Raw genomic sequence first — 25,905 nt, 5'->3', positions numbered from 1 at the left:
TCAGCAAATTTTCATTTTTGGGTGAACTATTCCTTTAAAATGTGAGCTCTCGTGACAAACGCAGAACGGCTCACATGCGTGATTAATTTGGGCTTCCATCAATATTGTTGTGCATGCGACCCATTTGAAATTGACATGAGAATTTGCTATTTAAAAGTACCATGGAGCAGTTCAACCATCATGTGAAACGTCTTGACAATGCCGACATTCTGAACAGCATTAATGACGGAAAGAGAAATCACCTGCTCAGCATCAGTTATAAGACTTTACACATCAACAACCTTACTAACATGTATCCCAGTTAACTGTAACAGAATTTTTCATTAGCCTACAAATGTGGAAGTTGTAGCCAAGAAAACCGTGGATAGCACGGATAGTTAAAAACAAGTCATGGGTATGTAAGTACTTTGAATTGGATTAAACTGATTAATAAGCTGTAATCAAACAATTGTTGATCACTTGTGTGTGACATTATTTTTTATATTTTCTGTATAATTTTTTTCAACATCTTAAGTACCTTATTTTGTTGTGGATGTCCCATTGTGGATACTAAATTTGCACTTTTCAGAGAGCTCAATAAAATATTCCAATTATATTTTGGTTGCATTTGAGGGCAAAAATGTTTTAACTGATTGTGTAAAATAGGCACATAATATCGGAATATCGATCGCAGGGCCCTGAATCGAATCCAATCGAAATCGTATCACGACAGACTTTGAAGTATCGGCAAATATTGGATCGCAGGCCAAGAGAATCGGTATAAGATCGTATCGTGATGAAACGTCCAATTTACACCCCAAATAAATACACAGATGAATAAATGCATAACTTCATATATTTGTGCATAAATAAATAATTAAATATGCAAGGAGATAATCAATCAGTCAATAAAAATACATAAATTCACATATGTGCATAATTAAATATATAATTCATTAAATGTGCAAGGAGATGTATAAATAAATAAATGCACCTATAAGTGCAAAAATAATACATTTAAAAAAATAAAATATATTTATATATATGTGTGTGTGTGTTTGTTTGGGGAAATGCAAAAATGTTTAAGGAAATGCAAAATTGAATATTTCTTTAATAATTCATTTCTTTATGTAGTTCTGTATTTTTTTCCCTTCACACAACATAAAAAATGAGATGACATCAAACACTAGAAGGCAGGATTTATAAAAGTGCTGCACTTGACTATATATGTTTACTTGCTTCTGCACTTGACATGGTTGTAGATCTGTTCATCCTCAAAAAGTAGGAAGCTCTCTGTAAAAGACGTTGCTGCTAACTGCCCTAAATCACCTATGCATGCATCCACTCAGAAAATATAACCTATATAATATCAGTAAATGTCATAGTTTTATTTTCAGCCATGTTGGAGACCTTACATCTGTAGGTCTCTGGCTATTGCTAGTCTAACTCCATCCATCTCAGAAAAATACGGAACTACGTTCAGAAATTAATGAATGATACTAGAAATTGTAAAAATCAACTCTGCGTCTGCGCGCAAACCCCGCCCCCACTCTCCCGCTGCGCATGCGCGCACACCCCGCCCCTATTCTGCGTCTGCGCACAAACCCCGCCCCCACTCGCTCACAAGTACTCCTGCAACATGGAGGGAGACACAGCGCTGGTCCAGACTGCCGAAGAAAACTCACCTTGTGTCTCAGTCAGCTCCCTAGCTCCCTATGTCGTGAATCAGTATATCGTGAACACGAATTCGGGCACTGGTAAGGGTACTGATCCACTGAACATTGGGACACTTATGACTCAATCACCCGCGACACATTAACGAGTTCGCGCATTGTAGCGCAGCTGTTATTAATCTGTACCATCGCTGTATAAATTACACTATATCTGTGTTTTGTTTCGCTAGGTAGGACGTGTCCTTAGAAGGCTGCAGTGTACCGAGTGTCCTTTAAACAAGCCTCGTTTAAACGAGACGGACTTCGTGGGACAAACGGAAGCAGAACCTAACATGGTTGCTATGACAGCACGTCCACAAAGTGCTGCTGGAAGGGAGTGTATGAGGTCAATTTTAGGAGAGTTATAATGATATAGAGAAAGAAGAAATTAGGTTTTGCTGGTGTATTTTAGTCTTTAATGTTTTATTTTAATTATATTACAATAATTATACATATTATACACTCTGCAACCGTCTACTGAGGTACTTCAACTTGGGAATTAACATTACTTGCATTTGAACATCATATTTTCGAGCAAATTGGCGTCATTTTATTGAGACAAAAGATGTTAATTTCCGTTGAAGCAAAGAATTGTGGGTTGTGAGTGTCCACGAAGGATACACCTCAAACATCCTCAGAATTCCCGTGAAAGAAGGTCAAATTCTAAGGCTGCATTCGGCATGTCCTACTCGCTTTTATGAAACGAGACCGCCTCGATGGCGTATGCGGCCGATAAATGCGACCTCTGGAGGACGCAGCCTTATGGCTTCGAAGGCTGCGTCTATTATAGTAATATATAATTAAAATGAAGTATTATAGACTAAAAGTACACCTGTAAACATCTATTTTATTTTCTCTCTATATCCTTATAACTCTCCTAAAATTGATCTCATACACTCCCTTCCAAAGAGATTTTGTTAAAGAATGGCGTGCTGTCATAGCAACCATGTTACGTTCTGTTTCCGTTTGTCCTACGAAGTCCGTCTTAAACGAGGCTTGTTACACTGCAGCCTTCAAAGGACGCATCCTACCTAGTGCGCAGCCTTCGAAACGGGACACAGCGTATCATTCATTTTCGTTGAAGACATTCAAACGTACAGTGTAATAGACCGTTTTCACACTCCGGGTTTTGGGACGCAGAAGTAAACGTTTGCAGGGTAAACTTCGACATCGGTGAATGGGAGACCACAGTAAATATTATTTTCTCTTACCCATTTGCTCTAAGACCAAAAGAAAAAATCCACTATTACGTTTGAATGACTTTCCAGAAGAGATAAAAAAATAGAGAGCGGTGGATTATGGCGGGAGAAGATGCCAAATTTACTGTCACTCTCTAAGCAGCTGTAATAGAAACCCCCTCGCAGCTGTGTTAATTCATTTTTTAAAACTAATTCTAGGGTAATAAAACTAGGGCTGGTAACCAGCACAGATGCCCCAATTTTGATTCACAAGATCTTGATTCAATCCGATTCAATTCTTGATTCGATTAATATCGATTAATTAGACATTGAAAATTCAGTACTACTAATTGGAGAGATGTTTCTAAAGCTGTACATGGAACACCAATTTAAAAATAAATAAGATTGCAGTGTTTCCTACAGGTTTCTGAGCAGCGGCGGGAGACCTGTAGACCACCCCCTCAAATTATATATATATATATATATATATATATATATATATATATATATATATATATATATATATATATATATATACATAGAGCAGATTCAAGATTCTACTTATTACTGGTGGTCTTCACTGTAAGATTATAATACATGAGTCATTTTAAAGCTACTAAAATAACTCCCGCTGTACACGTTAGATGCGCTCCACTCGCAAGCGCTCCACTCGTAAACGCCAACTGGGAAGAAGGATGTCGGACCGCCTGGGAGTTTTTCTAGAGGAGAAGCTAGTAATAAAATGATTCATATTAATCAGACCCAATACACAAAGATTGATCCATTGCTTTTCAAAATTTATTTTGAATCGACCAAATAAAAAAATGAATCAAAATCTTTTTTTTTTTTTTTTGCCCAGCCCTAAATAGAACACAAAGCTTAATGTTTTAAATTTACACTCAATATTAAAAAAATTAAAATATAAAAAAATTGCAAGATTTACGCTGATAAGGTGGAAACACATCATCACAGGCTGTGAGAAAGGTCTATTATAACAGATAAAATGGCATAAAGAAATAAAAATATGGGGGCCTGGGAAGCTCAGCAAGTAAAGACGCTGACTACCACCCCTGGAGTCGCGAGTTCGAATCCCAGAGCATGCTGAGTGACTCCAGCCAGGTCTCCTAAGCAACCAAATTGGCCTGGTTGCTAGGGAGAGTAGAGTCACATGGGGTAACCTCCTTGTGGTCACTATAATGTGGTTTGCTCTCGGTGGGGCGCGTGGTGAGTTGTGCGTGGATGCCGCGGAGAATAGCGTGAGCCTCCACACGTGCTATGTCTCAGCGGTAACGCGCTCAACAAGCCACGTGATGAGATGTGCGGGTTGACGGTCTCAGACGCGGAGGCAACTGAGATTCGTCCTCCACCACCCGGACTGAGGCGAGTCACTACGCCACCACGAGGACTTAGAGGGCATTGGGAATTGGGGAAAATTGGGGAGAAAAAAGGGAGAGAAAAAAAAAGAAATACAAATATAAAGGAGTGTATTTTAAACTTTCTTTTAACACCTTAAATATTTAAAAGATTGTTTCACTTTCATGGTAATTATGAATTAAAGACATCTCTTTTTAAGAGAAAATAATTCTTGGACTTAATAGTTTTACACTTGTGCTTGTTATTTAACGACTTGAGAGACTTCAGAAGACACAAGGACGTTTCCGGTAAGGGAACATAATGATCAACAATGCGCTCTGGTTATTACTGTGCATTGTGGGATTTTTTATGGAGCAAACATACACTGCAGTATGAAGAGTGTGTTAAACTTCGTGCTGCTGCAACCCCGGCCACAAAGCCTTCACAGCCCGAAAAGTCTTCTGCTCCGAAACAAAGCATGTTGCAAGCTTCATTTATCATCTCACTTGTGGCTTTGACTTACAACTGAACATTTGCCTACTTCGTAGAACATACCGAGATATATATTGTTTATTGCCATTCTGCCTAAAAATACAGAGGTATGATTTTTGATCCATATCGCCCAGCCCTAGTGCTCAGTTGTCTTTTTAAAAGATATGTACTGACCTTCATGTTATTTCAGACATGTGTGACTTTCTTTCTGCGACTGATTAACATTTAATCTAAATGACTAAAATCATAAAATGAAATTATCAGTCAGAATTGATGGTATAAATATAAACCTTTTGCACAGCAAAAATCACAAATAAATATTGAACAATTGTCGTGTTCTGCCATTAAATTAGGGTTCCATTTTTTTATTTAAATGTGTCCTTTAAATTTATTTTTGTAAACTTATTGTGTTCATTGTAGAGCTGATGGAAATGAGAGAGGAACGTGAAGAGCTGAATGAAGCGGAGGACGAACAGCATGATTTTATTACTGGAGAAAAATCTTTAAGTAGCTCAAAGACAGAAGAGAATTTTCCACCTAAAAATCAACTAAGAAGAGCAGCCAAAAATACTTTCACCTGCTCTCAGTGTGGAAAGAGTTTCACATGTAAAAGCAATCTTAATAAACACATGAGAGTTCACACTGGAGAGAAACCTTACACGTGCCATCAGTGTGGGAAAAGTTTTGCATATGTAAACGATATCAAGAATCATCTTCGCCGTCACTCTGGAGAAAAGCCATTTGAATGTAATAAGTGTGATAAAACATTTGTTCTGGCACAGTACCTAAGAAACCATCTGAAAACTCACACAAATGAGAAGCCTTACAAGTGTTCTTTTTGTGGAAAGAGTTTTACACGCCTGTACTATTTTAAAGAGCACCAGAGAAAACATACCGGTGTGGGGGCTCATATGTGCTTTGAATGTGGGAAGTTCTTTATTACAGCCAGCAACTTGAAACTGCACCAAATAATTCATACTGGAGAAAAACCATACAAGTGCTCGCACTGTGAAAAGAGTTTCACTCGGTCAGACAGCTTGAAACTGCACCAAAGAATTCATATTGGAGAAAAACCTTACAAGTGCTCACACTGTGGAAAGAGTTTCACTCAGTCACAAAACCTGAAAACACATGAGAGAATTCATACTGGAGAGAAACCTTACAAGTGCTCATACTGTGGAAAGAGTTTTACTAAGTCAGAAAACCTGAAAACACATGAGAGAATTCATACTGGAGAGAAACCTTACAAGTGCTCATATTGTGGAAACAGTTTCACTCAGTCAAAAACCTTGAAAACACACGAGAGAATTCATACTGGAGAGAAACCTTACAAGTGCTCATACTGTGGAAAGAGTTTCACTCAGTCAAAAAAACTGAAAACACATGAGAGAATTCATACTGCAGAGAAACCTTAGAAGTGCTCATACAGTGTAAAGAGTTTCACTCAGTCAGAAAACGTGAAAACACACGAGAGAACTCATACTGGAGAGAAACCTTACAAGTTCTCACACTGTGGAAAGAGTTTCACTCTGCCAGAAAACGTGAAAACACGAGAGAACTCATACTGGTGAGAAATCTTACAAATGCTCACACAGTGGAAAGAGTTTCAGTCAAAAAACCTGAAAACACATGAGAGAATTCATACGGGAGAGAAACCATACAAGTGCTCACACTGTGGGAAGAGTTTCACTCAGTCAGAAAACCTGAAAACACACGAGAGAACTCATACTGGAGAGAAATCTTACAAGTTCTCACACTGTGGGAAGAGTTTCACTCAGTCAAAAAACCTGAAAACTCATGAAAGAATTCATACTGGAGAGAAACCTTACAAGTGCTCATACTGTGGAAAGAGATTCACTCAGTCAGAAACCCTGAGAACACACGAGAGAACTCATACTGGAGAGAAACCTTACAAGTGCTCATACTGTGGAAAGAGTTTTTCTAAGTCAGAAAACCTGAAAACACATGAGAGAATTCATACTGGAGAGAAACCATACAAGTGTTCACACTGTGGAAAGAGTTTCACTCAGTTACAAAACCTGAAAACACATGAGAGAATTCATACTGGAGAGAAACCATACAAGTGCTCACAATGTGGAAAGAGTTTCACCCAGTCAAAAAACCTGAAAACACACGAGAGAACTCAGAGAGAAACCTTAGAAGTGCTCATACTGGAGGTCATGTGACGCCATGCAAGAAGCAGACATGTGAGCGACGAGCTCTGCGCACTTTGCTACATTTTTTATTATTTTCACGATATAATCTGCTGAAATTTGATACACCCTGTTACACATTTGCTCTTTGAGGCAAAACATGGCAAAGTAGTCAAAATCCTCGGGCTCTGGAGACATTAAAAGACACTTACGTGTTCAGGATGAAAGCCCCATCAGGCCTACAGACCGGGGACTCGATTTGGATGGCGCGGCAGGAGAGGTGATCCAGCGTCAATTTTCCAACATGTCGATGATGTTGTCAAAGGTTCTTGCTGACTTGGAGGATCTCGCTGTAATACGTCGATCGATTATGGCGATGGAAATAAAATTCAGTTAGTTACAAGAGTGACTGATGCTGAGAGATGAATCGATTGTCTGGAATCTTCGGAGAGGGAATTAACCACTAATCCGCCCACGACCAAAGTTGATTTGGAACATCTCCTTGAAAAGCTTGAAGATCTTGAGAATAGAAGCCACAGGAATAACGTTCGAATTGTTGGAATTCCTGAGCATGCGGAGGGCAGAGATATGGTGAAATTCATAGACAAGCTTTTCTCGAGTCTACTCGACATAACAGGCCACAAGCTGGAAATCGAGCGAGCTCACAGATTTGCTGAGGGAGATAGGCCCCGATCGATTCTGGCCAGATTTCTGATAAAGATCTTGTGTTGCGCCAGGCGAGGAGCAAAGGGAAGCTTTCTTGGAAGAACCACAGCATTTTCTTGTTCCCGGACTTTGCGAGTTCGACGAGAGAAAAGCGATCGGTTCAAGGAATGTAAGAAACTCTTACATCAGCGGAAGATCACTTTTGCTCTGATGTTTCCGGCCAAACTGAGAATAGAAACGAAGGACGGTCGCAAAGTATTTACATGTCCCAATCAGGCAATGTCTTTTATTGAATAAAGGGTGAGTAAACCATGGGGTGTTTCTCATGTGAGTGGGTCGACTCGCTGTACTTACTCTGGCATTTGAGGAAGCTGGGCATCATTTTGGTTTCTTTTTTCTTTTTGCATTGGCATCCGCTGAGCGGCTGGAATTTGTTTTGTGAATAACACTTTTCCTTAAAGAAATTTTTGCATTGACAAAAGATTACTTTTGCACTGAAGTTCCCGGCCAGTTTGAGAGTGGACACAACGGATGACCGCAAAATATCTACATGCTTACACAAAGGATGTCTTTTATAAAGTTGAAGGATTGTGTAAGTCATGGTATATACTTTTATGCTACAGTCTCTCCCGGTAGATGTCCCCCTCTCTTATTTCAAGCAATTTGATAACATAGCGAAGTCCTTCTTTTGGAATGGTAAACGTCCCAGATTACACTTCAGTAAGTTACATAGGCCGATTGACAAAGGTGGGCTAGGCCTACCCAAGATTTTGTTTTATTATTATGCATTGGGTCTCAGACATTTGGCTCATTGGTCGCTTCCACCTGAAAGAGCCCCTCCCTGGTTCTGCATTGAACAAGATATGCTTGCCACTATTTTGCCATTGCAAAGCCTTTCCATCAAACTAACCAGAGAAGTTAAATCACACCCCGTTATTTCACATTTGCACTCGGTATGGACAAAAGTGTCCAGAGTGTTTAATTCAGATAATTATCTAAATGTTGCCTCGAGCCTGTGGCTAAACCCCAAACTATGCATTAATAAGTCCCCTTTTTGTTGGTCAGAGTGGATTGCGAGGGGGGTTAATACACTCGGTGATCTTTATGAGAGTGGTGTGATGAGATCCTTTGAAAATTTGGTTCAATATTTTGGGATCCCCAGATCTCCGTTTTTTAGGTATCTTCAGTTACTCCACTTGCTCTGTACTTTTTTTGGGAGTAGAATACACCCCCCCTAAAGCAGCAGATACTCTGGGAGAGGTGATTTCTACTTTTGGAAAAGGTCATGAGGCATCAGTGTATTACTCCCTGTTAATTCAGAGTCTGGGGGACGAACTTCGACTTCTCTCAAGAGATTGTGGGAGAAAGATTTGAACTTGGTGTTAGAGGAGGGAGTGTGGAATAGGATTCTAAAAAACAACAAGTCTACATCTAGAGATGCAAGAGTCCGTCTGATGCAATTTAAGATTTTGCATCGATTATATTGGACCCCCTAGATTGTATAGGCTGGGTTTAAAAGACTGATGTGGTCTTCTGCTGTTGTAGCCCATTCGCCTCACCTCTCTCATCAACAAGGCGTTTCCATCTGCAGAACTGCTGCTCACTGGATGTTGCAACAACACTTGCCTCTGTGATCACAAATAGATCTAAAAATTGCCCAGATAGTGTAAAATATGAAAGCATTTTAATGAAAATTAGATTAATAATAAAATATTTGCTCAGTTTCAAAGATTTAGAGACTGTTGTTCATGCTTTTATTATCTCGAGACTAGACTATTGTAACTCTCTCTACGCAGAGGTCTGTCAACATCAACTGTCTCATCTGCAACTCGTGCAGAATGCTGCAATCAGGCTACTGACTGGCACCAAAAAAGGGAGCATATTACTCCTGTGCTATCCTCCCTTCACTGACTTCCGGTGCACTACAGAATTGATTTTAAGATTTTATTATTGGTTTTTAAAGCACTACAAAATCTGTTCCTCAGTACATTAGTGATCTCCTAAGCCACCCTAAATCTTCTAGGCTACTGAGATCTTCGATCCAAATGCTGTTGGCTGTCCCTCGACCAAGCAAAAAATCTAAGGGAGATCAAGCTTTTTCGGTAGTTGCCCCTAAACTATGTAATAATCTTCCCCTTCATATTCGTTTGGCCCCATCTGTTGAGGTCTTCAAGTCTCAATTGAAAACTTTTTTTGTCTTGCTTTTGAATCTAGGGAACCTTAAACTGAAGTTATATGCACACACACTGTCCTTTTTAATATATAGTTTTCCTGTTGAATTTATATTGTTTATATGTATGTGTGGTGATGTTTCCATCATTCTTAAACTCTTAACTGTTTCTAGATTCTTGATTGTGAAGCACTTAGGTCATCAAAGTTTTTAAATGTGCTATATAAAAATAAATTGACTGATTGAAAATATTTTGATTATATCTATATTTGTGTTGCCATCTGTGTGTTTACATACTGTCTGATGTCACTATTAAAGGCCATCCTTCGTAATCTGTTTTTGATTTGTAATGACTTTGATACATGATACTACAGTGATATTATTCACATGATAAACCTTATTCCACTTACTGTAACATATACAGCTGAAGTCAGAAGTTTACATACACCTTAGATAAATACATTTAAACTCATTTGAAGTTTTTCACAATTCCTGACATTTAATCATATAAAACATTCCCTGTCTTAGGTCAGTTAGGATCACTACTATATTTTAAGAATGTGAAATGCCAGGGCCTGGGTATTTCAGTGAGTATTGATGCTGACTACCACCCCTGGAGTCACGAGTTCGAATCCAGGGTGTGCTGAGTGACTCCAGCCAGGTCTCTTAAGCAACCAAATTGGCCCGGTTGCTAGGGCGGGTAGAGTCACATGGGCTAACCTCGTGGTCGTGAGTAGTGGTTCTCACTCTCAGTGGGGTGCGTGGTAAGTTGTGCATGGATCGCGGAGAGTAGCATGAGCCTCCATATGCGGAGTCTCTGCGGTGTCATGTACAACGAGTCACGTGATGTGCGGATTGACGGTCTCAGAAGCGGAGGCAGCTGAGACTCATCTTCCACCACCCAGATTGAGGTGAGTAACCGCACCACCACGAGGACCTACTAAGAAGTGGGGATTGGGCATTCCAAATTGGGAGAAAAGTGGATAAAAAAAAGTGTGAAATATCAGAATAATAGTAGAGTGAATTATTTATTTCTGCTTTTATTTATTTCTTCACATTCCCAGTGGGTCAGAAGTTTACATACACTTTGTTAGTATTTGGTAGCATTGCCTTTAAATTGTTTATCTTGGGTCAAATATTTTGGGTAGCCTTCCACAAACTTCTCACAATAAGTTGCTGGAATTTTGGCCCATTCCTCCTGACCGAACTGGTGTAACTGTGTCAGGTTTGTAGGCCTCTTTGCTCGAACATGTTTTTTTAGTTCTGCCCACAAATTGTCTATCGGATTGAGGTCAGGGCTTTGTGATGGCCACTTCAATACATTGACTTTGTTGTCCTTTAGCCATTTTGCCACAACTTTGGAGGTATGCTTGGGGTCATTGTCCATTTGGAAGACCCATTTGCGACCGAGCTTTAATTTCCTGGCTGATGTCTTGAGATGTTGCTTCAATATATCCACATCATTTTCCTACCTCAAGATGCCATCTATTTTGTGAAGTGCACCAGTCCCTCCTGCAGCAAAGCACCCCCACAACATGATGCTGCCACCCCCATGCTTCACGGTTTGGATGGTGTTCTTCAGCTTGCAAGCGTCAGCCTTTTTCCTCCAAGCATAACGATGGTCATTATGGCCAAACAGTTCAGTTATTGTTTCATCAGACCAGAGGACATTGCTGTTGTTCTGCGATTGATTTGCACTTTTCGCACCAAACTACGTTCATCTCTAGGAGACAGAATGCGTCTCCTTCCCGAGCGGTATGATGGCTGCGTGGGCCCATGGGGTTTATACTTGCCTACTATTGTTTGTACAGATGAACGTGGTACCTTCAGGCATTTGGAAATTGCTCCGAAGGATGAAACAGACTTGTGGAGTTCCACAATTTTTTTTTCTGAGATCTTGGCAGATTTTTTTTTATTTTCCCATGATGTCAAGCACTGAGTTTGAAGGTAGGCCTTAAAATACATCCACAGGTACACCTCCAATTCAGTACACCTCCAATTCAGGACACCTCATATCAGAAGCTAGTTGGCTAATTTCCTAAAGCATGACATTATTTTCTGGAATTTTCCAAGCTGCTTAAAGGCACAGTTAACTTATTGTATGTAAACTTCTGACCCACTGGAATTGTGATATAGTTAATTAAAAGTGAAACAATCTGTCTGTAAAAAATTGTTGGAAAAATTACTTGTGTCATGCACCAAGTAAGTGTCCTAAATGACTTGCGAAAACTATAGTTTGCTAATATGAAATCTGTGGAGTGGTTAAAAATTTAGTTTTAATGACTTCAACCTAAGTGTATGTGAACTTCTGACTTCAACTGTATCACAAATCATCATTATAATTATACAGCCTAGTGAAATGAATGTAACATTGGTCTTTGTGAATTTTATCTGAATTGTTTCTGACTCAGGTTGTAGATTTAGTTGACACAAGTAATGACTGGTGAAATGTCAAATATTTAGGCAGTTTTTATGATTAACATTTTCTGAATAAATGAGCAAAAATAAATAAATAATCTAAAAGTATTAAACTCTGCTACTAATTTTGTATTAACTTTATGCAAACTATATAACCTTCTAAAACCTAAGAACCAATAAAATAATAAGTGAATAAGCACTAGTTATTGCATTTCTGTGGTCAATTTCAGAGCTTTGGCTGAGGGGAATATAAGACAATAAGTTACGTAACTTTTATGGTGCTTTTTTGTCATTTTGGGGCTTGACAGTCTCCTTTAATATTATGAAAATGTGATGCAATGACAAACGTTTGTCTTTTGTGTTCAACAGAAGAGAGAAAGTCATACAGGTTTGGAACAGTATGAGGGTGAGTAAATGATGACATCATTTTCATTTTGGGGTGAATTATTATTTTAAACTTTCTTTTAAACGTTTTGGTTACCCAGTGACGTCTGAATGTGTGCTGCTTTATTAGAGAAAGATTTCAAATTATAGAAACATTTAGGAAATGTCAATGGAAATAGAAGTCTGGTCACTTCAGATTTTCTTGTATAATGAAACTAAATGTATTTTTAAGTTGAACAACAACAGGACTGATTAATCAGATGTTGGTATTTTAAACACTCCCGTCCAGCAGATGTCGGAAATTCACCAGAAGTTGTTTTAAAAACCGACAGAAAACACAAGAAGTAGAAGATCTCAAAGTTTGAGTGCTCAGTCGGTAAGTGTTCAGTGTGTTTTATATTATTTGTGATATTTGTATTTATTTTGATATGTATTTTCTGTGCATGTTGTTTTAATCTCTTTGGCGTTTTAATGACTGTAAAAGAAGCTCATTATCATCTGATGTAGTTTGTTTTGTTACTGGTCACATGCAAAAGGTGAGAAAAACAACAAAACAGTTAAGAACCAGTAGATTATTTACACTTTATGTCTGTCTGTGTTTAAACTTAATAATGTGATCAAACAGACACATTTTATATTTATACCATCTCTTAAACAATTATTTTGTTCAACAGAGCTGTTCTTGTGTTTAATCATATAATAATGTTTTTGAGTTTGATGAATGTCAGTCCATTATAATGATGATGTTTTTGTGTTCAGATGTTCATCATGAGAGAGCAGGTGGATGTGATTCACACTGGAGAACAGCAGATGCTGCAGACACTAGTGAAGATTGAAGTGAAGCAGGAGGAGATAAAAGAAGAAAATACAACAGAAGAACAACAGAATGATGAAGATGAGGATGAACAGCAGATGCTGCAGACACCAGTGAAGATTGAAGTGAAGCAGGAGGAGATAAAAGAAGAAACCACAGCAGAGGAACAACAGAGTGATGAAGATGATGATGAACAGCAGATGCTGCAGATACCAGTGAAGATTGAAGTGAAGCAGGAGGAGATAAAAGAAGAAACCACAACAGAGGAACAACAGAGTGATGAAGATGATGATGAACAGCAGATGCTGCAGACACCAGTGAAGATTGAAGTGAAGCAGGAGGAGATAAAAGAAGAAAACACAGCAGAGGAACAACAGAGTGATGAAGATGATAATGAAGGACAGATGCTGCAGATACCAGTGAAGATGTGTTCAGTGAAGCTGCTGGACTGCAGGAACCTGATGAAGATGAGAGGAGAAAACACAGCAGAGGAAGAACAGAGTGATGAAGATGATGATGATTTTATTCCTGCAGGTATGTTTCTTACTTTAATGTTGTGCTACATTTTCATGACAATCCTCTGTTACGTCCGAGTTTGATACAAGAAAGACAGTTTTATCACTCACAGGTCAAACTAAAATGTTTCCTGCTGTTTTTATTTTAGTTTTAGTGCTCAGTTGTCTTTTAAAAAGGTGCATTTACTGACCCTCATGTTATTTCAAACATGTATGACTTTCATTCTGTGACTAGAGCTGGGCGACATGACGATACATATCGTGGCGACAATATAAAGTGTCAGTCGATAGAGATTTTATATATCGTGTATATTGCGATGTGTGGGATTATCTATTAGTTGGCGGGGCTTCACGTGAGACTTGAGAGAATTTAAGAAACATGGACAGGGTTTATATGGACATACACTATATTGCCAAAAGTATTCGCTCATCTGCCTTTAGACGCATATGAACTTAAGTGACATCCCATTCTTAATCCCTAGGGTTTAATATGACATCGGCCCACCCTTTGCAGCTATAACAGCTTCAACTCTTCTGGGAAGGCTTTCCACAAGGTTTAGGAGTGTGTTTATGGGAATTTTTGACCATTCTTCCAGAAGCGCATTTGTGAGGTCAGACACTGATGTTGGACGAGAAGGCCTGGCTCGCAGTCTTCGCACTAATTCATCCCAAAGGTGCTCTATCGGGTTGAGGTCAGGACTCTGTGCAGGCCAGTCAAGTTCTTCCACACGAAACTCGCTCATCCATGTCTTCATGGACCTTGCTTTGTGCACTGGTGCGCAGTCATGTTGGAACAGGAAGGGGCCATCCCCAAACTGTTCCCACAAAGTTGGGAGCATGGAGTTGTCCAAAATCTCTTGGTATGCTGAAGCATTCAGAGTTCCTTTCACTGGAACTAAGGGGCCAAGCCCAGCTCCTGAAAAACAACCCCACACCATAATCCCCCTCCACCAAACTTCACAGTTGGCACAATGCAGTCAGACAAGTACTGTTCTCCTGGCAACCGCCAAACCCAGACTCATCCATCAGATTGCCAGATGGAGAAGCGTGATTCGTCACTCCAGAGAACGCGTCTCCACTGCTCTAGAGTCCAGTGGTGGCGTGCTTTACACCACTGCATCCGACGCTTTGCATTGCACTTGGTGATGTATGGCTTGGATGCAGCTGCTCGGCCATGGAAACCCATTCCATGAAGCTCTCTACGCACTGTTCTTGAGCTAATCTGAAGGCCATATGAACTTTGGAGGTCTGTAGCGATTGACTCTGCAGAAAGTTGGCGACCTCTGCGCACTATGCGCCTCAGCATCCGCTGACCCCGCTCTGTCATTTTACGCAGCCTACCACTTCGTGGCTGAGTTGCTGTCATTCCCAATCGCTTCCACTTTGTTATAATATCACTGACAGTTGACTGTGGAATATTTAGTAGCGAGGAAATTTCACGACTGGACTTGTTGCACAGGTGGCATCCTACCACAGTACCACGCTGGAATTCACTGAGCTCCTGAGAGCGGCCCATTCTTTCACAAATGTTTGTAGAAGCAGTCTGCATGCCTAGGTGCTTCATTTTATACACCTGTGGCCATGGAAGTGATTGGAACACCTGAATTCAATTATTTGGATGGGTGAGCGAATACTTTTGGCAATATAGTGTATGTTGTTATGTGTCTTATGTATAGTCTGTACTTTCTGAACACTTTGGTCAACTGAAGTTGTTTTAAAATGTGCTATAAAAATAAAGTTGTATTGTAAAGAAAATTCAGCAGCCGCCCAAGCAAACTCAGTGATATTAATCTTGCATTCAGCACTTCAATAACGTTTAATTTGCTTCTCATCTGACACGTGCATCTGTGTTTCATGTGAGCGTTGCGTGCACTTTCTCTGAAGCACACAAGTGTGCACGAGTTCAGCAAGATTCTTAATATTTACAGGACAGTGTCTAGTGGGATCACTTGTGCTACTCAATCATTTTTGACCCAGGAAAACCCTTGAATAAACATCTCAGAATGGGACGACACCCAAACAAGTCAAGAAATTGAAGAGGAGCTTGTTATTAAAACAGGTGCGACATCTGTGGTGTAGGTTCACAAACACAGAGCAGAAAAATGTCATAAAATGTTGTGTGATGATAATCACTTGTAATACAGAGCATATAAAAAATCTACACACCCTTTTAAATTGCAGGTTTTTGAAATGTAAAAAAATTAATCCATGATCAATCATGTCAGATCTTTTTACACCTTTAATGTGAAAAATACAATCAACCAAATTCAAGTGAACAAAAATTTTTAGGAGAAAAAATAAAAGACAACAAACTGGCTGCATAAGTGTGCACACCCTTTTATAATGTGCCATGTGACTCTGTTTGGAATTGACCAATCTCATTCAAACTCTCTCGTCACCAATTATGTGATGTTGATTAACCCTGAATAAAAATCAACTGTTTTTGTAGGATTTTCTTGGCATCTTCTTGGTTGCATCTTATGCTTAAGCCAATTGTCTGCAAAGAGCTTACAGAGAACGTGCAGGACCTCATTGTGATGAGATAACAATCAGGAGAGGGGTACAAAATAACTTTCAAAACATTAGATGTGCCATTGAACATTGTAAGACCATCAACAAGTGGAGAAAATGGGTAGACTCCCTGAAGAAAACTGTTCAGGGAGTCTACCAAGAGTTCTACAGCAATGTTAAATGAGTTGCAAGAATATCTGGTAAAGGACTGGCTCTTGCTGCATGTGACAAAAATATCCCGCATTCATCATATTTCTGGGCTTTGGGGTAGGGTGGCAAAACAGAAGCCATTACTCACAATTTTCCCTAAACAAATGTCCAGTCACCCAGAACCATGTGGCAAAATGTTTTATGGTCAGATGAAACAATATAAAACTCTATGGCCATAATTTTAAAAGGAATGTTTGCCACAAAAACGAGACTGCTCATCACCCAAACAACACCATACACACGGTGAAGCATGGTGGTGGAAGCATCGTGCTATGGGGCTGCTTCTCTTCAGCTGTGACTGGGGCAGTAGTCAAGATAGTGCCAAATACCAGTCAATTTTGCCACAAAACCTGCAGGCCTCCATTAGAAAGCTGAAGATGAAGAGGAATTTCATCCTTCAGCACAATAATGACTCTAAACACAAAGTCAACAAAGGAATGGCTTCAGAAGAAGAACATGAACATTTTTGAATGGCCCAGTCAGAGCCCAGACCTAAATACAATTGAAAATGTGTGGAATAAATTGAAGAGGGCTGTGCACAAGAGATCCCCTCCCAATTTGATCGATCTGCAGTTTTTTTTTTTTTTTCAAGGAAGGGTGGGAAAAAATTGACGAATCGAAATGTGCTAAGTTGATAGACTCTGATTCAAAAAGACTGGCTGCTGTATTAAAAGCAAAAAGGTGCTTCAACCGAATATTATTTGAAGGGTGTGCAACCAGAATTTTTAAGTCTTTTATTTTTCTCCTAAAAAGTTTCTGTTTGTTGATCACTTGAATTTGGTTGATTTGCATTTTTCACATTAAAGGTGTAAAAAGATCTGACATGATTGATCTTGGATTATTTGTTTTACATCTTAAAAACCTGCAATTTTACAGGGGTGTGTAGACTTTTTATATCCTATGTACTAGCTAGTGATCGACCGATATATCGCAGAGGCCGATAAAATGATTTGTTTTTTGAGGGTGCCGAGAATCGCCTACTTGCATGTGAAGGGACTGAGACATGTAAACGACCAGTCACGGTTCATTTTGTCACGTGCCATCGTGTTACTACAATAATAGAGCAGTGTGCAACACAGTCTCATTTAAACGATCTGCATATCAGAGCCACGACAGACGTGTTTGAGCTCATAATGTTAAAGTGCTCGTTTCATTCTCCCTCTCTCTATTCAACAGTTCAACTTGTAACTTTTAACTGTATTGTCTAATGATAAAAAGGCAAATATCAATAAAACTAATATCATTGTCTGCAAATATGCGCATATCTAGATTAAACAGATGTAATACACAAACCTTACAAAACTTGAGCAGATCCAGCTTCCTGTGGAACGCTCATAAATCTTCCTCTGAAGCACATATTCTATCAGCCTCTCCAACATTTCCCTATAACTTTTAACTTTTCTAATGGTAAAAGGCAAATGTCAATACAAATTATATACCGTCTGCAAATATGCAGATATCTCGTTTAAACAGTTGTAATTAACGAACCTCATGAAAATCACTGCGCATTAATTTTTGTGCCAGGAGTGGCATAAAATCACCCAACAGCAATGTGAAAGACTGGGAGAGCATGCCAAGACGCATGAAAGCTCTGATTGAAAATCAGGATTATTCCACCAAATATTGATTTCTGAACTTTCCCTAAGTTAAAACATAAGTATTGTGTTGTTTAAAAATGAGTTTGAACTTGTTTTCTTTGCATTATTCGAGGTCTGAAACCCTGAATCTTTTTTATTTTGACCAGTTGTGATTTTCTGCAAATAAATGCTCTAAATGACGATATTTTTATTTGGAATTTGGGAGAAATGTTGTCAGTAGTTTATAAAATAAAACAAAAATGTTAATTTTACTCAAACACATAACTATAAATGGTAAATCCAGAGAAACTGATAATTTTGCAGTGGTCTCTTAATTTTTTCCAGAGCTGATGCAAGTGAGAGAGGAACGTGAAGGACTGAACGAAGTGGAGGAGGAACAGCATGATTTCATAACTGGAGAAAAATCTTTGAGTGACTTAAACACTGAAAATAATTTCTCACCTAAAAAGCCTCAAAGAAGAGCAGACAAGAAGTCTTTCACCTGCTCTCAGTTTGGAAAATGTTTCACACGTAAAATAGATCTTAATAAACACATGAGAGTTCACACTGGAGAGAGACCTTACATGTGCCATCAGTGTGGAAAAGGCTTTAAACGTAAAGAACATCTTAATAACCACACAGTAATTCACACAGGAGAGAAGCCTTTCTTGTGTCATCAGTGTGGGAAAAGTTTTGCATATGTAAAAGATTTCAAGAATCATCTTCGCTGTCACTCTGGAGAAAAGCCATTTGAATGTGATAAGTGTGGTAAAACATTTGTTTTGAATTCAATCCTAAAACAACATCTGAAAACTCACACTAATGAGAAGCCTTACAAGTGTTCTTTTTGTGGAAAGAGTTTTACACGCCTGGACTATTTTAAAGAGCACCAGAATATGCATACCGGTGTGGGGGCTCATATGTGCTTTGAATGTGGGAAGACCTTTATTACAGCCGGCAACTTGAAACTGCACCAAAGAATTCATACTGGAGAAAAACCATACAAGTGCTCACACTGTGGAAAGAGTTACCCTTATTCAAATTGCCTGAAAATACACGAGAGAATTCATACTGGAGTGAAACCTTACAAGTGCTCACAATGTGGAAAGAGTTTCACTCGGTCACATGACCTGAAAACACACGAGAGAATTCATACTGGAGAAAAACCTTACAAGTGCTTACAATGTGGAAAGAGTTTCACACAGTCAGAACACCTGAAAACACATGAGAGAACTCATACTGGAGAGAAACCTTACAAGTGCTCGCACTGTGAAAAGAGTTTCACTCAGTCACAAAACCTGAAAAAACACGAGAGAATTCATACTGGAGAGAAACCATACCACTGCTCTTCATGAGGGAAAAGTTTCATCTCAGCAAGTACTTCTATATAAACATGTAAAAAGAAGTCACAGCTAGAGGTCGATTGATATGGATTTTTCAATGACTGATGCTAAAAAGCTGAAGAGCAGGTTGGCTAATGACCGATATAAAATTCAGGGCAAGACAGTCATACTTTTTTTTTTTCTCTCCCATTTATCCCCAATTTGGAATTCCCAATTCCCAATGCACTCTAAGTCCTAGTAGTAGTGACTCGCCTCAATCCGGGTGGTGAAGGATGAATCTCAGTTGCCTCTGCATCTGAGACCGTCAGTCCGCTCATCATGTGGCTTGTTGAGTGCATTACCGCGGAGACAGTGCGTGTGGAGGCCCATGCTTTTCTCTGCGGCATCAATGCACAACTCGCCACGCGCCCCACAGAGAGTGAGAACCACACATTATAGCGACCACAAGGAGGTTACCCCTTGTGACTCTACCCTCCCTAGAAACTGGGCCAATTTGGTTGCTTAGGAGACCTGGATGGAGTCGCTCAGCACACCCTGGATTCGAACTCGCGACTCCAGGGGTGGTAGTTAGCGTCAATACTCGCTGAGCTACCCAGGCCCCCCAAGATAGTCATACTTTGGGACAAAGCAGGAAAACTTCTGGCTAGATATATAAAGCAGAGATAGTCTTTTTCTACCATTCCTTCAGTGAAATCTGCTGGTGGTGAAATATTTGCCATGGCCATTGATATTAATAATGCTTTTAAAGAATTCTATCTTGATCTTTATAGTTCCACATCTTCATCTACTGAAGAGGATATAAGACATTTTGTGGAACCATTAGATCTTCCTAAACTGACGACTAAGCAAAAAAATTATCTTGATTCTGAGATAACCTTGGAGGAGCTTGGTGAGGTAATTAAGGCCTTGCCTACAGGCAAGGCTCCGGGGCCAAATGGGTTTGCCGCTACATTTTTTTTAGATCTTATGCTACCTAACTGGTTCCACTCTTGCTAGAAATTTATACGGAATCATTAAAAAATGGAAACTTCAACCATGACGCAAGCCCGGATCAGTCTGATTCTTAAAAAGGACAAAGATCCAAGCGAGCGTAAGAGTTACCGGCAATTTCACTGATCCAGCTAGATGTTAAAATATTGTCAAAAATTTTGGCTAACCGATTAAGTTATGACATCTTTTATACATATAGATCAGGTGGGGTTTATTCGTGGCCGCAGCTCTTCTGATAACATTAGGCATTTCATCAATATTATGTGGTCAGTGGCGAATGATCAGTCTCCGGTCACTGCCATCTCACTTCAAGCCGAAAAGATATTTGATATGGTAGAATGGGATTATCTTTTTAAGATTTTGGAAATGTACGGGTTCGGGAATACTTTTATGGGTGGATTAAGTTACTTAATAGACACCCGGTAGCGGCGGTTCAAACAAATGGATTAATTTCAGATTATTTTACTCTGGATAGGGGTACTCGGCAGGGTTGCCCTCTTTCCCCATTATTGTTCTGTCTTGCCCTGGAACCATTAGCGCCCGCGGTAAGAAAGGAGGATGATTTTCCAGGGGTGATGGCTGGAGGTATGGTGCATAAGCTTTTGCATTACACAGATGATATTTTATTATTCGTCTCCGACCCCATTAGACCTATGCCTTGCCTCCACAGAATTATTAATTCCTTTTATAAGTTTTCAGGATACAGAGTCAATTGGTCTAAATCCGAAGCTTTGGCTCACATCACCAGAACATATTGCTGGTCAGGTGGGGTTGAATAATTTTGATTGCAACTGTATATATATATATTTTTTCTGAACCAAATATTTTGATGTCTTTGCTTTTGACTAAAAAGTCTTTCTTGTACTGAAATAGTCAAATTCTTTAAAGCTTAAAGGTGCTGTAAGCGATTAAAGCCATTGTGGAAATTCCACAAAACTGAGCTGTTGAATTAGACTCTTTCCGAAACCACACCCACCAAAGATACCTTTATCATGAACTAGCAGAAAATCAGCATGGCGTTTTCTACACACATACAAAACACAATCTGACATCCATACCAACACACACAATTTAAGCTGCATCATTTATTCAGTTGGCCTGCAGTGCTCTATAATACAGCAAACAGAAAATAGGGGAAAAGCATGTATTTGCTCCATAGGCTAAACATGAGAAAAATGGCACCATCTGGTGGAAAATATTAAACATTTTGAAGCCAGGGCTCCGGAAATGAAAGCATAATATTATAGAATTCATGATTTTATGCTTTAATGGCACTGGGTTAAATGCATCTTTAGCGTTATCACAAATAGATCTATAATTTGCCCAGATAGCATTAAATGTAAAACCATTTTAATGACAATTAAATCAAAAATATTTTGTTCAATTTTATATTTGTCTTGCCCTCTGTATGTTTACATACTGTCTGATGTCACTATTAAAGGTCATCCTTCATAATCTGTTTTTGATTTGTGTTGACTTTAATACATGATACTACACTATGATATTAGTTACATGATAAAGCTTTTTCCACTTATGTAACATTTATTGCAATCATCATAATTATCCAGCCTATTGAAATGAATGTAACCTTGGCCCTTGTGTACTTTTATCTAGAGAATAATTCCAAATTATAGAAACATTTAGGAAATGTCAATGGAAAATAAGTCTGGTCACTTCAGATTTTCTTGTACAGTGTATTTTTAAGTTGAACAACAGCAGCAGGAATTATCAGATGTTGGTATTTTAAACACTCCAGTCCAGCAGGAGGCAGATATTCACTTGAAGTTGTTTTATAAACCGACAGAAAACACAAGAAGATGAAGAAGAGCTGATAGTTTGGACGCTCATTTCGGTACGTGTTCAATGTGTTTTATATTATTATTGGCATTTGTATTTATTTTGATGTTTATTTTTCTGTGCATGTTGTTTTTGAATCTATTTGGTGTTGTAATGAGTGTAAGAGAAGAGTATAACCGCCTGATGTAGCTTGTTTTGTTACTGGTCACAAGCACGAGGTTATTAAAAGGAATTAAAAACAGTTAAGAGCCAGAGAAGTCCAGTGTTTCTCAACTGATGAGCTGCGCATGTGCAAACGGTGTTGCCAAGGACCAATCACTAATCTGTATTGTTTGCTCCTCCTTTGTTTTAATTTAAACAATTTAATGTGATTTTTATTCTTCTCATGCACTTATCAATGTCTTTAGGCCTGACACGAGAACTACATTTGTTGGACGATATATTGTCCCCGAAATAATTGCGATAAATGAAATTATTGTAATTTTAAGACCATTTTATGCCATTGATATAATGATAATATAAAAGCATAATAATGCAAGTACACCCTTTCATAGAGCAGTGAACTTTTAGTTAAAAAGGTTTAGTATAGTTAGTGAGGGTTATTATAAGGGTTAGTTAATATTCAGACATTGGAATCGAAATGTAAAAAAATTAAATAATAATAATTAAAGTCGGGGAGGCCCCTCTCCATCTCCAACTGCAGTTTTTGTTCCCAGCTCGGAAAACTAGATGGGATGGTTATGTTTTAGATGAGCTTTTATGTTAGTTGTAGGGCTGGGTGATATGGCTTCAGAAGTGATATTTCGATATTTTTCATCAAACTGATGATATTCGAGAGATTATTTATATATATATATATATATATATATATATATATATATATATATATATATATGTATATATGTATATATATATATATATATATATATATATATATATATATGTTCTGAAATAGCATAAGTGTTTTTTTTTTTTGTTTTGTTTTTTTTTCAATCAGAGTAACCATCATTTCATCTAAACAGCCGTTGTAGTCAAGTACATTTTATTTGAGAATCAGAGTCAGCTTTATTGCCAGGTATGCTTACACATACAAGGAAAATGTAATAATTTTAATTGATTTGCATGTTTATACTTATATTTAATAAACAATTATACATGGAAACTTAACAAAAATCTTATTTTCCTTCATATATTTTTACTAAAACATTTTTCTTTGTGAATGATTACGGTGTGCAAAAACTACTTCACTTATTTTTTGGAAACCAGATGAATATTGCATCATACTAAATTATTACTGTGGAACCCAGTCAAGTATATTATTATAATATAATACTGAATTATTATTATATTCAGGGTAAGATTAGTTAAAAACAGAGCCTGACCGATTTGGGATTTTTGAGACGATACCTATTTCAGAGGGGGGAAATTCACTGATTTCCGATATGGTGGCCGATATAGCTAATTTTTGAGCTGGAATGAAAACAGCCCTTTTCTATGTGGATCGTGCACCGATTTTGCACTGATATGACTATGCAGAGGTACTCAGAAGGCTGCTTTCTTAAATATTTGTATCAAAGAATATTTGACATTATTATTATACATTGTCAATAAATAAACACTGAGAAAATAAAGAATAAATACATGAGAGGATTCATACTGAAGAGAAACCATAGAAGTGCTCATACAGTGGAAAGAGTTTCACTCAGTCAAAAAACCTGAAAACACACGAGAGAATTCATACTGGAGAGAAACCATACAAGTTATATTTATTTTCCTATGTAAACGCACGCTAGATGAACATCTTTGCTTCCCTTTGTTTATTCAGCGTCTTGTGCTTGAGCGCTGTTTTTTAGATGATGTGTCTAATTAAAAAGAACTTTAAAAGCATATTGTGACACCTGCTTTCTGTTAAACTGTATTTGTTGCACTGTGATCGATCTGAAGTCCATGTTATTAACTACATTGAAGCATTTGTTTACATTATATGTTGTGTTCTCTCGGACCTGATTAACTAAATAAACATACTGTCCATTCCTCCCACACTTTTGGCTTCTAGTTGGTGAGGAGGCATTTCAAACAGACAGATGCATAAGTGAGATGAATCGATGGACAGGGAAGTAGGATATAGCACACGGAATAGAGAAAGTCATACAGTTTTGAAACAACATGAGGGTGATTAAATGATGACAGAATTTTCATTTTGGGGTGAACTATTCTTTTAAACTTTCATACTTTAAACTTTTTTGTTTCCCAGTGACGTCTGAATATGTGCTGCTTTATTAGAGAAAGATTCCAAATTATTTCGGAATATAAGTCTGGTCACTTCAGATTTTCTTGTATAATGCTGTAAAATGCATTTTTTAGTTGAACAGCAGCAGGACTGATTAATCCAAGAGGTCCTCATTGCGGACTGTAGCACGATGACGTAGCGGATTTCATCCGCTACGTCACAGACATCTATTACGTAGGTATGTTTTTTTTGTTTTGTTTTGTTTTTTTAAGCCCCTTTTCTCCCCAATTTGGAATGCCCAATTCCCACTACTTAGTAGGTCCTCGTGGTGGCACGGTTACTCACCTCAATCTGGGTTGTGGAGGACAAGTCTCAGTTGCTTCCGATTCTGAGACAGTCAATCTGCGCATCTTCTCACGTGGCTCGTTGTGCTTGACACCATGGAGACTCTCAGCATCTGGAGGCTGATGCTACTCTCCACAATCCACGCACAACTTACCACGTGCCCCATTGAGAGTGAGAACCACTTAGCGACTATGATGAGGTTACCTCATGTGACTCTACCCTACCAAGCAACCGGGCCAATTTGGTTGCTTAGGAGACCTGGCTGGAGTCACTAAGCACACTCTGCGACTCGAACTCGCGACTCCAGGGGTGGTAGTCAGCGTCAATACTTGCTGAGCTACCCAGGCCCCAAATCCATATTTTAATGAATTTAGAACGTTCAGAGCCGTGATATATCTGATGTCTTTAATGCAAACATTTTATTCAGAGTGTAAGTAAAAAGTGAGAGAGTGCAATAATGACTGTATTTCCTATAACGTTTTTATGTTAATAGTATAGCATAGCATATTAATAACTTTTGAGCTACGGGGATTTCAGTCTTCTAAAAAATATGAGAGGTTGCTGACTATTTTGAGTGAATTTGATTGGTATATGGATAACTATGTTTTTTTTTTTGTTTTTTTTTGTAATTAAATTTTTTTTATTGATTCCTACAGTAAAAAAGAAAAGCAAAACCTATATATACATAGAATCAACATTTAAACCTTACAATTACCCCTCCCAATCTCCAACCCCACCCTGACCCTCAACAAACATTCCTGTGGTCACACATGAGTATATACACAAAAAACAAACATACAAGCAAAATATATATATAATAATCACACACATTTATACCTCTACCTCTCTCTCCACTGCCCCTCCCTGAGAGCCCTCCAAAAACTCCAAATAGTTGCCCCATTTCCCAACAAACAAATCTAAGTTACCCCGTCTTCTAAATGACACTTCCTCAAAAGCCACCACCCTCCCCATCTCCATGCACCACTCCTGAAATGGGGGCGCCCCAGCCGACCTCCATCTCCTTAAAAGAATTTGCCTGGCGATCATTACACTGGTCAGAACCCAATG

The 25,905-nt window shown here is 38.6% G+C and overlaps 2 protein-coding genes and 2 pseudogenes across 2 annotated transcripts in view; 3 read left to right on the top strand and 1 right to left on the bottom strand.

The window, feature by feature from the left end:
- LOC127418577 (zinc finger protein 721-like) overlaps positions 1-25,905 on the bottom strand; it is a 620,351-nt gene that overhangs the window by 262,679 nt on the left and 331,767 nt on the right. The gene's annotated exons all lie outside the window — the stretch shown is intronic.
- LOC127419354 (zinc finger protein 721-like) overlaps positions 1-25,905 on the top strand; it is a 173,817-nt pseudogene that overhangs the window by 61,715 nt on the left and 86,197 nt on the right.
- On the top strand, positions 1,607-12,323 carry LOC127418583 (zinc finger protein ZFP2-like; annotated as a pseudogene).
- LOC127418599 (gastrula zinc finger protein XlCGF57.1-like) lies at positions 12,825-21,917 on the top strand. The gene is made up of 3 exons (XM_051659235.1): positions 12,825-12,881; positions 13,265-13,853; positions 18,478-21,917. Exons 2-3 carry the CDS (start codon positions 13,265-13,267, stop codon positions 19,485-19,487), a joined length of 1,599 nt encoding a protein of 532 aa, XP_051515195.1. The 5' UTR covers positions 12,825-12,881; the 3' UTR covers positions 19,488-21,917.

The sequence above is a fragment of the Myxocyprinus asiaticus genome, chromosome 28 (assembly GCF_019703515.2).
Source record: "Myxocyprinus asiaticus isolate MX2 ecotype Aquarium Trade chromosome 28, UBuf_Myxa_2, whole genome shotgun sequence".
NCBI classification, from domain to species: Eukaryota; Metazoa; Chordata; class Actinopteri; order Cypriniformes; family Catostomidae; genus Myxocyprinus; species Myxocyprinus asiaticus.
The sequence above is the reverse complement of the archived record's forward strand: the minus strand, read 5'-3'. Positions and strand labels throughout refer to the sequence as shown.